The following is a 15,823-nucleotide window of genomic DNA, read 5'->3' as shown; positions in this document are numbered from 1 at the left end:
AGAGCAGAACTGGGCAGCATGGTAATTCATATCGGAGAAATAGGTGCCAGATCATGGAAGGCCCACCTTGAAAGCCATTGTGATCATTTTCATTTTTATTGTGTCATGGGAAGCTTTCGGAAGTTTTGAGCAGGGAACTATGACCTTGCAGTTTAAAAGGGCACTCTGGCTGCCTTATGCTGAACTAGCATGACAATAATGGAAATACACAAAACAGCTAGGTGTCTATTCCAACAGTCTAATACATGACTTACAATAGGAGGGTAGCTGTAGAAGAGGTGAGACGGAGTCAGGTTCTAGCACCTTGCACCTGGGAGTAACTTTGTCAGGGATCTTCTGCAGCCTCCTTAAGGTGTCGGAAGCAGAGAGTACATCACTGGGCCCATTCTTGGGAACCTTCAACACACCACCACCCTTTAGAGAAAAAGTCTCTAGTAGTTTAGCTGCACTTCGAGCTTCTGAATCCCTTCTTAAAAAATGGGTAAATAGAGATTCTCAGGGGGAAGTCGGCCTCAAAGGTATAGAAACCACTTAAGAAAATGGTCTTCATAGGAAGTACGGTTTTCAGAGAAAAAATGGTGAGAACTGCTGGTCCCAGTATTCAAAAACCGGGTAGAAAATGGAGGCCGCCTGCCTGCCCGTTAGGACTGAATTTTATTATTACCACAACTCTAAGCTGGCCTTAACTTGCGTTTGTTCTTAATATCGCAAGGGATGCCACCCTCCGAAGGACTACAAAAACAACGTCGCCTCCTAGGTAATGCGCACGCGCCCCCTCGCCCTGTTTTCCGTTACCCTTAAGCCCCGCCCCTTACGCATCCTTCGAGGAGAGTTGGGAGCCGTGATCTCGCGCGACCACTCTTGCCTCCGTCTTTTCCAGCATCGTCGCAAACGGGGCCGGAAAGCGTGGCAGCGCAGGCGCAAGCGCAGAGAGCGGAGGCGGTGGTGGTAGTGGTGGTGGTGGCGGCCGCTGGCCTTTGTAAGATGGCGGCGGCGTTGGTGGCGGCAGTGGACAGGGCGGCTGGGCCTGGAACAGTCGGAGCAGCTGCTAGCAGAAGGATGACCCGAAACGGGAAGCGGGCTGCTGAGCCTCGCCGGCTCACATGCTTGTAACTGCCCCAGCCGGACACCCCCCACCCCTTGACCTACCCGGTCCGTGTCTCGTTCCGGCTTGGCCTGCCCCTCTCTCCGCTGGTCCATTCCCCTTCAGAATAGGTTTGACTTCTTTCCCAAGCTCCCCGGGCTCAGGTCCTTTTCCCCTGACCCAAGTCTCCGCTGGGAGGACTGGCTGCCCTTTCGTCTGGTCAGCCCTGGGGTTGCCCCCAAGAGCCTGCCCCATAATCCACTGGGACATCTTCCTTCGTTGGGTGACCCATTTGTGTGTGTTTTTTCTCCCTCTTAGATTGAGGGACACGGCTCGCCCTACGTTTCCCGTCACCTCGGGGCCACCGGGCAATGCGCACCCTCCCCCATCCCGAGTTCTCGGGCCCAGCACCTTGTACGGAAGGCCGAGGTCCAAGAACCCTGGAGCCAGTTGTTGCAGGCTGGTCTTGCACCCTTTGTAATATAATTCTTAGTTTACCTTCCTTCACCCTGAGATCTTTCAGGACACTGTAGAACGGTCCTGTTTGGTCCCTGTTAGTTGGAAAGCATCTTGTGGCTTGAATTTCTGACTCATGATTGTTGCTGGAGTCTGTAAACAAACCGGCCCCAGCGCTATCACGTTCTCTCCAGGATTCACCCCCACCCCCGACTGTGTGGCTTCTTTTGAGAGGTTCGCTTGTGGGTTAGGGTTGAAAAGATTCAGGTTTTCCTTTTAAATGACTTTTACGCGTTAGTGGAGCTGGGAGATTACTTGCCTGGTTCATTTTATTTCTGTAACTTTGTAGGTTATGTACTCACTAGTAAGGATTAGATAAATTAGATACTCTGGATTAGATACTCTGGTTTTAAATAATTTTGAGGTCTAAAAATGCTAAAATGTAGGCATCAATTTTTTTTATTATGTGTAGTAGAGGAGACACCGTTGCCATTTAAACTTTAATTTTTCTCAGTCCTTCAGTGAATCTACAGGCCTATTTTCTCAGAAGCTCAGCTTGGCCCTACTTCAGTGATAAAGGAGGAAAGGTGAGTAGGAGTTGAGGGCATTTAAATTCCTGAATTCAAGATCCCCCCCCCCCCCGCCCCCGTGTTCAAGAGCTGACCACTAAAGTCACAAAATTCTTACCACAAGTTCCAAAAGAATTGGGGTCTTGTTTTTGGTTGTGTTCCAGCTCTGGTTAAATTACTTTTACATGTTTGATTGGCTGTTGGCGTCTTGACTTTTTCTGTCCAGAACTATTGTTGTATATCTTCAAATGACTCAAGCCTAGAAGTAAATGTGTTTCCCTCACTTGCATTTTGTTTTGCATTTGTGGATCATGTTTCTCACATTGTTAAAAGCTGGGAATTAGTTTGCCTGAGTTCTGTTTAGCCTTTTGCCAAATCAGATTTCTTTGAGAGCTTTGCGTTGTCAGTCCTTGCAATTTAGAGGGGAATATTTAACTGCTTGTCAATAAAAACTGGGGAGTGATGAGTGATGCTACCTTTAGCTGGTGTCTGTTTGAGTTCAGTCCACCAACTTTTCAGGTCATAGTAGTAAATTTTGGGTAGGAAAAAAGTGGCTGCTTTTTGTAGCTGATATGAAGAATTCTTGGTCAGCAGAGGAATCATCCTGTACATTCAGCAGCATGGACAAGTGCCAAAGAGGAAGTCGGAACATACTTGTAAATGTAATTTTTGAAAGACTTGGGTTTTGGTAGTAGAGAATAGTGCTATGGTGGGGGTTCATGGGATGTGACAGAAGAGCTGAGTGGCCCTGGAAGGGAAGCCTGGCCGATTCTTAATATCTTCATGATTTTATAGTAGGAAAAGATTGAGTGTGACACTGGTGAGCTTTATTTCACACGATGTTCTGATTAGAAAATGCTCGTTATGAACTGGAATAAGGTTGTTATTAGAGGTATGTATTTGCATCAGTAAGATATGAAGGGAAAAAGTACAGTCTTTAGAGCTAGACAGGCCTGAGTTTAAATACTATGCTAAGATTTATTAGCCATATGACCTTGGGCAAGTTACTTAAACTTCTGTCTTAATTTTCTCTAAAGGTGGGATAAATACCACTTACCTCCTAAGGTCAGTGTTAGTATTATATGAGGGAACCTATATAAAGATTATGCCTAGCATATAATAGACACAAATTTTTTTCCTCTGTTTTTTTGGTACATCTTCGATATGACTTTGACTAAGTTAGTTTACACTTCTTTGCATTTTGCTTTTGAACATGTTTTCCTGTTTATTTTTTCAAATTCGCTTTTAATTGGTCAGCTTAGCTGTTTGCTTTGTAGGTGCCCACCTGGGGTTGGTTTTCTTCTGAGCATGCTTCAGGTCAGTTCATGACCAAAGGACAGCAGGAATATTAGATATTGGTGTATGTATATCAAAATGCATTTTTAAACTACACATTGATAAGTTTCTTTTGTTCATTTCTTTCTTCCTCTGGTCTCTCTATTATTACACCTGATCAAAGTTGACACAGGTATTGTGCAGGCATATATCAGAGAGATTATGGGTTCTGTTCCAGACCTCCGCAGTAAAGCCATAATTGCCATAAAGCGAGTTGTAATCTTTTCGATGGTAGAGAGTCTTGTCTTTAATTTGTAAAAAACACAACATCTGGGAAGCACAATAAATGAGGTATGCCTATAATTCCTTTTCTTCCTGCTTCAGTGCTGTTCACCACCTCTGCTCCAGCAATATGTATGTCTTTTCCTTTTTTGACATACAGGGAATACATTTTTTTCTAAGTTGTTGGGCTCTGCAGTGGCCTTCATCAATAGATTATCAAAGAACTAGACCATGAAAAGGTCTCCTTTCTCTCTGAAGTGACTCTGGGCTAGGGAGTTAGGCGTGCAGAGTTTTTTATTTCATCTCCCAGCTAGACCATCTTAATAATATGACAGCACAGATGAAAAGTTTTTAATCTTATTGGCTTTTTTCCACATCTTTTGGTGTAGGTAAAGGCACATGAAAGTGTTAATTATATTGTGATGAAAGCAACTATATTCATTCAGGCCAGTGATCAACTTAGAGTTCATCAACTTGCATTACCACCATGCAGGGTCTAAGTTCTCTCTGTTGAAAGGTAAAGCCTTGAGATGAAGAGTGGTGAGGTGGGCCAAGACTGCATTTTTATTGTTTGTGTTTTTACGAGATCTGGAGATCTATGTTGGGTAAGAGTAGAAAAGGAAATATATTGAAAGAGGCATAACTGTTCCTTACTTTGTTTGTTGGTTAAGATTCCCCCTCCCCTGTCCCCAAGGAAGGGTTTCACATAGTATGCTCCAGGTGACATCTGTGTATACAGTGAATCAGTATTCTTAGTCTGCAGACCACAACTTTAAAATTCTTATCTTTCTGAAGCTATTTCATATTTCAGGGTGTTGCATAAGAATTGTCACATCTTATTAGGAAGTATTATGGCTGGAGTGGGAGAGCATACTTAATTTCCAGCCTAACAGAGCATTTTATATAGCACTCTATTAAATGTATAAGATTCATTTCCATTGCTATGATCCTTGGTGTTGACAGGGATCAACCTAAGACAGACGTTTGTCTTCAGAAAGGGCTAAAAGAAAGCAGCTTTTTTGTCACCAGTTTAAAACACTGGCATTTCAAAAGCAAACGGACACTAGAAGAAGGCGTTGTATAGAAATGCACCCTGTTGTGAGAGACAGAGATCTTCAGAGTTTCATACTCTAGGTCCTGTATTCTGTCAATGAGTTATAGGCTTTTGAAATCATGAAGTGACTAGTTAAACTTTGTTTTCAGTAAATAGATTTATTTCTGGATATAATCTACTGTAGAAAAGTTATTCTAAACATGTCTAGGAAATGTCCAGATTATAAAAGACAGTTATTCAAGCAGAGCTCTTTATTTAACATTGGTGTTAAAGCTAGTTTTTTATTTAACATTGATGTTAGAGCTAGTTTTTAAAATCAAATTAAGATTTTTTTTTTTCTTAAGTAGATTATCAGTGAGCCAAGATAATCTGTTATTTATCCTCACCCATTTGGAACCCAGGCAACTGAAAGAATTGAATCACCAACAGGCATAGAGGTAGTGACTATGCATATCTTAATTTCAGGGCCAAATGTAAGTGATTTTAGGTTAGCTATACAGTAAATTGAAAACTTCATCTTTCATTTTCGTGAATGTACCCAAGAAACTTCATCACTATTAAAACTGGTCAGAAAAAGGGGCTACCTGTCTTGTTTACTGATTCAGTTCTTTTGGAGTGAGAAGAAAGTCCTTGAAAGCTCTTTAAAAATTCGTGTGTGATGAATTTTTTGAGTTCGTTGCTTCTTTACAGTAGTCTTTTATCTCTACCTCTACAGGGCATAATTTCTGGGCCCGAAGCCCAGTTTCTCAAGTACTACCTTAACCCCAAGAATGTGTATGTGAGAGATAAATTAATGAACTGAGTCTGTTCTGTGTTTGCGAATTGAGCATGATGAGTGATTAATATGACAAAGATGGCATTTTATTAATGAAATATATGGTATGTCTGATGGATTGGGTTATTACAAAAAATTTTCATCATTGTATCTGAGAGGTTAGGTATTTGCTCTTATCCTCTGAAGATACTGTTTAAGGAGGTTTAGCCAAGTTCTGATATGAAGCATCCATGCTTGTCTCACATGTCATTTTTTTGTTGTTCTTGGTTTTTCTTAGTTATCTGGAAAGCTACTATAGGATTTACTTCTAGTGGTAGCCAAGAGGCTGTAGTTCTCTAGTGTACTTTAAGCACTGCCACAATCTCAGATATGTCTTGTGATGTTTTTAGTCTCTCTTTATTATTTCATTGTAAATTGCACCTTTGGAGCATCACCCTTTTATCTCTCTCATGTCCTTTCCAGCGATTTGAGAAAAATTTAGAATGTGAGTGGCAAAAACTGGTAATGGGGACTGGGTTCTGAAATAAAGGTAAATCATTTCATAGTGGAAACACGATGGAATTTCCTCAGAAATGGATTTTCTTAAGAATCATTTGAATTGAGATAAATGGATTTAGCCATTCTAAAAAATTCCTTAGCTCTACAGCTAGAGAAAGCATACAGGGTTAGAGTTCTTTCCTAACATACCTGCATACTGTTATTGGAATTAAAACCAATAAGCTATAAATGCTGGGCATTGGGTACCATCAACAGGGAAAGGAAGTATTCATCCAAAGGAGGAACAAATTTCCTTGTTCATAGGATAGTTGTGGTAGGACTTCCTTATCTTTCATCTGTGGTCATTTTGAAGTTCTCATCTTGGCTATCCTTTGAACCTTCTAGAGGAAGAAGACCTTAGTGGGAGGGTTATGTTGTGGGCTTCTGGGTATATTGCTTTATCCTGGTTCTTAGAACATGAAAGTGCGCAAAAGATGATGTTGACAGAGCTCTCTGAATTCTTTAAAAGGCCAATGAGAGCAGGTAAACAGATTTCATAGACTCATGATTATGTCCTAAGTTTTGTACCATTTTTGGAGGATCATTGCTGTGTGGCAAAGAAGCCCAGGTTTCTCTAGGAAATGCATTCTGGAACCAGAGATGAGAGGCTAGGAAAATAGTATAAATGCTACCATGTACAGACAGCCTCTTTGCAAACATCATCTTTAATCCTCTAAACCAATTTCTGGAGGGTAATGGCATTATCCCATTTTACAAAAAAATAAACACTCAAAAGTAGGTGGGAGAAATAGAAGTCAAACCCAGGTCTGACTGACACTAAAGCCCTTTTCTTTCTATTATACCATATGCTGTCTTTAAACATGGCTGTTCTGCCAACTGATGAAGCAAATGAGCGGAAAGGTAGAATTCAGTATATTTTTAAAAAGCATATGTAAGTTATAAAAGGTCTGTCCAAATGACAGCATGAAAAAAACATTTTTCAATTGTTTAAATGTGGAACTCAAGTTATGATTAATTGGTAAGCCAAGGAGTTTTTTAAAGAAATAATTTTAATGGACTTAATAACTAAACTGAAGAGATGGCCGAATTCGTTTATAATCCTTGAATAGGGAGAACACGAGGATTCTGTCTCCATAACTGAGGTAATCCCATAGAAAAGCTGTTCTGACTCTTAATGGCCTTTTCTCAGTATGCATGTTTCTATATTTCTCTGTAGCATTTGAAACATAGACCATTCCTGCCTTCATGAAACCTTTTTATCTCTTGCCTTCTAAGGCATTTAACACCCTCATTATTCCTTCTACTTCTCTGAGCATTTTTCTATCTCCTTCTCCTTTTTTCCTAAGGGTAGGTATTCCATAAAATTCTTTCCTTGGACTCTCAGAGCTTCCTTGGGTACTTAATTTACTTATTTGTTTTTCAAGTGAGATATTATTTACAAGGTATTTGATTTTGAAGCTTCTCTGTGCAAATAATTTCCAAGTCTGTATCTCTGGCCATAATTTATTTCTCAAGTTTTCAGACCATATAGGTCTAAAATCAGCTTCGATTTTAAACAATTAAAATCAAATTTATCTCTTCCCCCATGTGCCATCTTCTCATTTATGGCACTTGATTCCCTCTGGGTACCCAGACTCAAACTTGCCTTTTTGACTTTTCGAGCCTTATTGAGCTAATCCTATTAAATTTTCCTCTATAATGCTTCTCACATTGATCCCCTTTTAATTTTCTCTGTCATCAGTCTAAGACAGGTAGGAACTTCATTGCTTCTTACCTCAGCAATGTAATAATAACTTTTAAACTTGTTTCTCCTTTTTCTGTCCATTTCAGTCCACCTTATAATACTTGAGAAAATAATCTTTCTGATCTCACACACACACACACCCCCTCCTACTAATACTTCTTAACTAATCAACTACACCCCATCATCTAACCAAACCAGACTACCCATGTATTTTCTTGAACGTATTAGGTTTTTCATCTTTCTCCTTTTTTTCTCATTCTTGTCCTGGTGGAATGTCTTTGTCACTCTACTCATTAAAAATTATTTATTAGCTTTTAAGACCAGCTGAAAGCTAATTTCTCCATGGAAGCTTTTCCTTTCTCCCTGAAACTAATTCTTTCCTCTGTTCAACTACAACTGAATTTTTATATATATATATACATATATGTGTGTGTGTGTATAACTTTTTTTAATGATACTGATACTTGTATCTCTTGTATCATAGTTGTATACTCATTTTTTTCTAATTGATTATTGGCTACAAAAGGGATGGGAACTGCTTTGTTCATATTTGTAGCTCCTGTATTGTCTTGTACATTATTGCATTACTAGGATGTCTATGTACAGATGGGCCACTGGGTGGTGCCAGATGCCTCTAATTTGGATAAACAAGGGAGGCTAGAGCAGTGGTACATTGGGTTTCCCTGTGTTGTCAAATCTTCTGCACAACAGGAATAGAGATGAATTTCCATGATCCAGAAACATTCATAGTTTCTTTCTGCTCTTCTGTTCATTCTGCAACTCAAATGCCCAACTCTCCTATATAGACACCAATATTTACATAATACAAAGTTTTACATAATACAAAGTTTACCAGAGGAGATAGTGTATTATATTTTAACTCCTCCAAGTACTTAATAGAGAGTCAGATCTAAAGGCCTGTTCCCTTATATACACGTTTTATACAGTCTCAGCTTCCTGGGCGGGGGGGCGAGGGGAGTCATCCTTTGAATTTGAGTGCCTGTAGGTCTCTGATTAATAAACACTGTATTATTAGAGTGGCTGGGTGCCCAGAGGAAATCAGTGCCATAAATAGGAAGCTGGCAAGTGGCTGGTAGCAGGAGTCAGTAAAGTTGGCTTGGAGAAGTGTTTATTGTAAAGTAGGAAAATAGCAAGGTAAGAGGAATGAATTTAAACCTCTTTCAGCTTGAAAACAAAAATTGGGGATGGGGAAAGTAGAACTGGTTGATTCCAGATGGACTGTGGGACTTAGGACTGAAAAGCAAATTTGTACTTTGGATGGATCTCAGCCCTGAACAGCTGTTCAGTTATGAGTGGTATGGGACATCTGTCCTCCCAAGAGGAACCAGGGACTGACTGTGTGGTTCTCAGATATCTGTCTTAATAATAATGGAAGCATTTTCTTCTTTTAGTTTCAGAAGAAATTCTAAAACTTTGTATTATGTAAATATTGGTGTCTATATAGGAGAGTTGGGCACTTGAGTTGCAGAATGAGGGGATGCCAGACGAGACTGCTGGATTGGCTTGAGAGAATGCTGGGATTATGTAATGCATGGGGACTCACCGAAAGTGAGTTTAGATCTTAGTAACAGAATAAAGGATTAATATTTAGACATTGAAGTTCTGTTGGGTAAGGTAGAGTTATCAGTTTTCAGAGACAATAGACTCCAAAGGAATTAAGATGAACTTGAGAGAAATTTAAAAATGAAAATGAAAAGCATAAGTATATGGACTGCAATCACTAGAATTACTTTAAACTACTTTAAGCCTCTGATTATCTTAGTTGTCCATAAGGTTGGATGCCTTATGAGTTCATCTTGTCTCAAATGTGGTTGTTGCTAAATCATACAGGCAGCTTTGGTTGCAGCAAAAATAGTCGTGCACTTTAATTTTTAAATAAGAAGACCTGACATTTTTCTCTCATTTACTGTAGTATATTGACCAATTTAGGTAACTTCTATTCATAATCACAGCCTTGACAATTTAGTATTTTTAATTGTGGGTTTTATCTGTCATTTAATACTTGACATGATTTCTCCCCCTTCTTCCCCTTCTCTCATTCTCGCTCGCTCGCTCTCTCCTTTTTCTTTTTTTTTTTTTTTTGGCCAAATTTATCGGGATATGATACATGTACAGTAAAATTTACCCTTTTTTTAGTAACCCATTCTGTGGATTCTGACAATTACATTGTCATGCAACACCATCTCGAATGAGGCATAGAACAGTTTCCATTCCAAAAAGTTTTCTTATGTCACTTCCCCCATCCCTAACCCCAAGCAAATGATGTTTCCTGTCCCTGAAGTTTATTTTTTCCAGATCGTCCTATAAATGGAATCATATTATGTAGCTGTTTGAATCTTGCTTCTTTTACTTAGCATGATATTTTTGAAATCCACATGTGTTGCTCTGTGTATCAGTAATTCATTCATTTTTATTGCTCAGTAATACTCCATTGTGCGGATGGACCACAGTTTGTTTTATTCATGACCAAGCTGAAGAACATTTGTTTCCAGTTTTCGATGAAGCTAAATAAAGCCACCAAAACATTCACCTACAGGTTTTGGGTAGACATATATTTTCATTTTTGAGAACATGCGTGAATGGGATTTCTGGGTTGTTTGGTAAGTGTATGTTTATAAGAAACTGTCAAACTGTTTTCCAAAGTGACTACCATTTTGCGTTTCTACTAGCAGTGTATGAGAGTTCTAGTTGCCCTACTCCTTGTTAGCACCTGATAAAGTAAGCTTTCATTATTTCTAAAATTTTAAACATTCTAATAGGTGTGTAAAGGGTTTTCATTGTGGTTTTAATTTTTATTTCTCTAATGACTAGTAGTATTGAACATCTTTTCAAGTGTTTATTATTTAGTTGTGAGAGATTTGAAATATATTCTGGTTGCTGTCCTTAATTAAATATCTGTTGCAGATGTTTTCTTCCAGTCTGTAGCTCGTCTTTTCATCTTTTTAACCGTGTCTCTTGAAGAGTAGATTTTTAATTTTGATATGTCCAGTTAATTAATTTTTTCTTTGAAGGTTTGTATTTTTTGTGTGTATGTCCTATTCAAATAAATATTTGCCTAACCTGGTGTTATAAAGCTTATCTCCTTTGTTTATTCTGGAAGTTGTAGTATTTTAACGAAAGTTGTATTATTTTAGCTTTTACATTTAGGCTTATGATCAATTCTGAGTTACTTTGTGTATACTATACAAATGTAGCAATTAAGTTTATATATATATATATTTTTGCATTTGGATGTCCTATTGTCCTAGTATACATGGTCCGTTATACGGATCTTTCATCAATATTAGGGAAAGGAAGCAGCCCCATTAATTTCAAATGGGAGACATTGACACAGTATACTTACTTATTGTTCTAACTCCCTTGGGATTATGTAACACATGGGAACTCACTGAAAGTGAGTTTAGATCTTAGTAAAGGAATCAAGGACTAATATTTAGATGATGAAGTTCTGTTGGGCATGAGGTAAGGTAGAGTTATGTTTTCATAGACTACAAAGTATTACTTAATATTTTGTTATGTATTTGGTTAAAAACTTAAGGCCTTTTTAAATTTAGACAAGAAAAATTCAGATCACTGGAATTTCTTAGGTAGAAGTTAAAATGACACCTGCGTCTTTTTCTCCCATCCCCCAATAGTTTATGCTTTAACCTTCAGTTTGGCAGGGATTGTAGTTATTTTTAGAGTACAGGCAGTAGAGCCAATCTAATTTAAACTCCCCCAGCTACCTGGGGCAGTGAGCTCATCAGCTCTTCTAAGCTCAGTCTGGTTTGCTCTGGACTAGATTGTACCTGGACATTAATTAAGCATTTGTTAGGAATATAGTACATTAAAGAAGGAGAAAGATAGTTTGGGTCAAGTATAGTCCCTAACCTCAGTTTACAAATAAAGTTGTATTTTTTTGGTGATGGATGAGATTCTAGAGTAGCCCCTATACTTGAGACAGTCATAGCATCTTAGCTTGCTTTAATGTGGGCACTTACGCTCTTAATTCCTGCCCTAGAGTTAAGATTGTTTTAAATTTCTTCATTTTGACTGGTTTATATGATAAGAGTAACAGTTCACTCACTAAGCAATTGAATTTTACTATTGTCATTGTTCTCGACTTTCTAGAGAAGTGGTCTCTTGAAGTGGGAATGTATGCACCCCAAGGGATATAGAAGATGATCCAGTGGTATACAGAAAAAATGTTGACATTTCTATTTTTTCTAGAAAAATTAAGCTTAATATTTAATGTGAATTGATTAAATGTACGTATACACATATTGAAAGTTCCTGCTCAGAGTTTTCACTGGTGGAAGTTTATTAATCAGTTTTGAGACCACTGCTCTAGAGCATCCTTCTGCAAAAGTTTTAACATGTGATTCTGTTTACTTTTACCATCTCCAGAATTACTGATACTGTTGTACAAAAGAAGAAAATGAAGTCCAGAGACAATTAAGCAGCTCATCCAAGGTCACAACATATATTAATGGCTTAGCTGATACTAGAATCTTGGACTTTAAATTTTCATTCTAGGATAATTTTGCTAAATTCTGTGGCCCCTAAAATGTGACCTTTAGAAGCCATCTGCCTATCAACTTACTGATTAAACAGAGTTGACATAAGCATTCACAGAGTTTTCTCTATTTCTGAATTTAGCAATAAATTTGGTCAACCTTTTTCCTCAAAGAGGAGATCCCTTCTTGCAAGAACCTTAAACCAATATCTCCAAAAGATGAGGTCTGCAACCTCTGGGTGTGGGTTAACTAGGCTTTGGTTTCTCCTGGCCATTGAGGCTGGGAAAACAAATGTGTTTTCTAGAGTCAGTGAGTCTAAAGTTCAGAGAGTCTGGGCTTCTATAGACGTTGATGAGATTCAGTTTTGAGAAAGGTTCTCTGGAGCTGATTTTTTTTCTCTGAGAGTGGATAATAGTAGGGTGGGAAATATAGTATGGTTGACAGTTTTGATTCTAAAGGCCAGAAAACATTAGCTGTGTTCTCATTTGACCATGTATGCTTACGACCTTATTTTTTAATCTTAACAGTAGTACAGTTGTTTTCCCGCTTTTGCAATTAATATAATTAATTAAAACTATGTGGGGAAGAAGATATTGCTGAGATATTAAAGAATATAAACAGGGACTTCTAAGAGGGAAAAACAAGTGCAATGTGAGGAATGTTGTACAAAAATATATCACAGAAGTAGGAGGGAAACAGGTTGCTCTGCAAACAGCTCTTCACTATTTTCCTTTATGTTGCTTCACAAATCTGTTTTTGTTGTTGTTGTTGTTTTGGCTTTGTTTTTCATCATCGCTCTTTCAGGTGTTCCTCCCTCAAATTCAGCCTTGGTCCTGCTCTTCCATTATTTCCACTCTCCTGCCTTGGCCTACTATGAGCAAGCTTTGGGCAGCTGTCTCTTGGCACAGGACACTTTTTTGGATTTCTGTAGGGGAAAGTAGGGGGTAAGGATAAGGATGGGGCTGGTTCTGTGATAATTATTATGAGAACGAAAAGGCTTTTGAAAGATGAGAGGCCAGAGTGCCTGGGTATAAATAAGTATTGGAGTCATAACCATACTTTATCTTTTCCCCAGTGTCTTTTGTCCAAGGGAGTGAAAGGGCTTAACAAAATTCTGGTCTACATAATATTTTTCTTTGCTCTTTGGAATTTGCTCTAGGGGAGTGAGGTCCTCAAAAAATAATGTGTTACAGTGATATAAAAGGAAAAAAAGCTGATTCTTAGTGAGGGCTTTGTCAGAAAGATAAATCTGTCGAAAGTTGGTGGAATTAGGTGAAATAATGATTGTCATTTTATGGAATGGACTGAGATGTTTTAATGGAAATTTCACCTTTTTCTTCAGCTTTGCATTTGGTGACTGACAATTATTAGTTATAAGAGGGGAAAAAAAACCCCAACCTTTACATTCTTTCTTAGGTAGGGGGCTTCTGAGTTCTAATTAGGCTCTACTTCGTATACTATCTGTGTCCTTAAGTTTCAAGCTAGGCATGTGAGTGAACATAAAGCCCAAGCTCTTACTCCATGAACTTGAATTCTCTGATCTGTTGGTTTGTGTAAAATGATAGTCTGACCTACCTCTTCATGTTGTGAAGACAGTGTTTTATAGAGTTGGATACATATGACTAATATTAGCAGTGGAAGATTCTTGCATAGAGGGCAGTGCCGAAGCTAGCTTTTTGTATCGAGTTAAGGCTCTCTGCTTGCAGTACCTGTCACATGATATATGCCTGCTGTTCCAGGTTTTATTTCAGTTCCCTCTTTTCCATCTGAAAAAAAAATACTACCAGTTACTCAGTGAGTAAGGTAAAGAGATTGCAGTTGACTTCCCAAAGATATGTCTGTCTCTTTACAGAGTTTATACATGGCAGGGAGGGGAATCTGGTATGTTCAGCAGTCGAGAAGCCCTGTTTGAGCACATGCACAAAAATCATTTTTTTAATAAAAATGACAAAGGCTATACATTGTTAAATCTCATTATTCCTTTTATCATCTTTTCCAGGTTATTTCATGATTGTTTCATTTTCTTCCTCTTCCATATCCAGGCTGGCTACAGTAAACATCATTCAAGATGTCCAGCAAAGGGAGCAGCACAGATGGCAAAACAGACTTAGCTAATGGTAAGGGGCCAAAATGAAGGAGAGGCTATTTTTGCTATCAACTGAGGTTCTCTTCCCCTAGAGAGAGTGGAGACATGGATTTTAGTGGAGGGAGGGAAATCTTTCGTAAGAACGAACCCTTCTTGTATTGTTTTGAGTACAAGAAACTACACAGGAAACACCTTGCACTGTCTGGTACTTTTGCTACTTCACATTTTATCTGATTGTTTTCAGAAAATCAGTAATAGAACTGTGCCTCTAAGAGGCCAGATGGTTTGGAATTCTGAAAGGTAGTAAGGGTGGATAAAACCTAGGAGATGCTGTTAATAAAGATGGTGGGAAGAAAGGGGTTGCTGGGACGGTGAGGGTCCCTAGTTACGAGAAGTCTCTTTCCATGATCATAGTTTGAGAGATGTTAGAGGAGTGATGAAATTATAACCTAAAACAACTGGTATTGGTCCTGCTGGCCTACCTTCCTCTCTCTCTCCTTCCCTCCCTTCCACCTTTCTTTCTTTAGTAGCTGCTGCTACTAAGTGTTAAATCGTTGGGCCTAGGGCAGATTTCAAGGCAGGATATCAAGATTTTGATAAAGTTAGCTACTACCTGGGTTATTCTACCAATGCTTCAACTCTGAGCCAACTTCTAAACTAGAAAAATGTCCTTCAAATGGACGATATATTTGGGCAGCACAGCGTCCATCATTCCTCAGTACTTTGCAAGTCAGGATAATAGGCTAAAGTCTAGTTAATGTGATTGGCAAAGTAATGAAATTGAGGACAGAAAATGAGATTTTTCAACATGTTTCAGTGCCTTTTTCTTAACCACTGTTTATTCATCTTCTGTAAAGGAATGTGATTCACATTTTTCACTGGACTTAGTTGCAAGACATAGGGTTCTACAGGGGTTTGAGTTATACAATTGATTTGGAGTTTGGCCATGAGCTAGATCAGGAACTGGCAAACTATGCAGGCCAAGTCCAGTTTGCCAATGTTTTTTAAAAACTTGTTGGAACATAGTCACGCCCCATTATTTACATAGTCTTTGGGATTGCTTTTTTGCTACAGCAGTGGAGTGGAATAGTTGTGACAGAGATCCATATGGCTACCTGGCTTTTGACAGAAAAAACTTACCAACCCTTGAGCTAAATCTGATCATTGACCGTAGAATCTTCTTGTTGAGCTTGTGATATGCTCTGGCCTTCATGTGAATATGATAGGCCCCCAGAGTTGATCATAATTTTAACAAGTGCTAGGAGTTCTGAAGTTTTATTTTTCCTTCTCCCCCTGAAGTGGTAGGTGTAGTACTTTATCTCTTCTCACCACTCCCAATCTTAAACCCAGTTGCATTTAAAAAACCACACTGTTAGAAACAAAAACAAAACAAAGAAAACCATACTATTAGTCTTTCTCAGCATATATAGCAGTCTCAGCAAATGTGGTTCCTAGGAACAAATTGCTGCACTTTTCCTCTTAG

At 38.6% G+C, this 15,823-nt stretch overlaps 1 protein-coding gene across 6 annotated transcripts in view; it reads left to right on the top strand.

Annotated features, from left to right (window-relative positions):
• Window positions 1–959: 959 nt before the first annotated feature.
• Window positions 960–15,823, top strand: part of DCAF8 (DDB1 and CUL4 associated factor 8) — a 35,081-nt gene continuing 20,217 nt past the window's right edge. Inside the window, exons 1-3 of one of the 6 annotated variants that reach the window (XM_036235301.1) lie at window positions 960–979; window positions 2,055–2,127; window positions 14,297–14,371. In XM_036235301.1, the coding sequence (XP_036091194.1) occupies window positions 14,323–14,371 (49 nt within the window). In that variant the 5' untranslated portion in view covers window positions 960–979; window positions 2,055–2,127; window positions 14,297–14,322. The other 5 variants (XM_016139459.2, XM_016139477.2, XM_016139468.2 and 2 more) reach the window with 5 other exon arrangements.

Source organism: Rousettus aegyptiacus, unplaced genomic scaffold, assembly GCF_014176215.1.
Source record: "Rousettus aegyptiacus isolate mRouAeg1 unplaced genomic scaffold, mRouAeg1.p scaffold_m13_p_17, whole genome shotgun sequence".
Lineage (NCBI taxonomy): Eukaryota > Metazoa > Chordata > Mammalia > Chiroptera > Pteropodidae > Rousettus > Rousettus aegyptiacus.
Note: the sequence above shows the minus strand (reverse complement) of the source record. Positions and strands in the feature narration are given on the sequence as shown.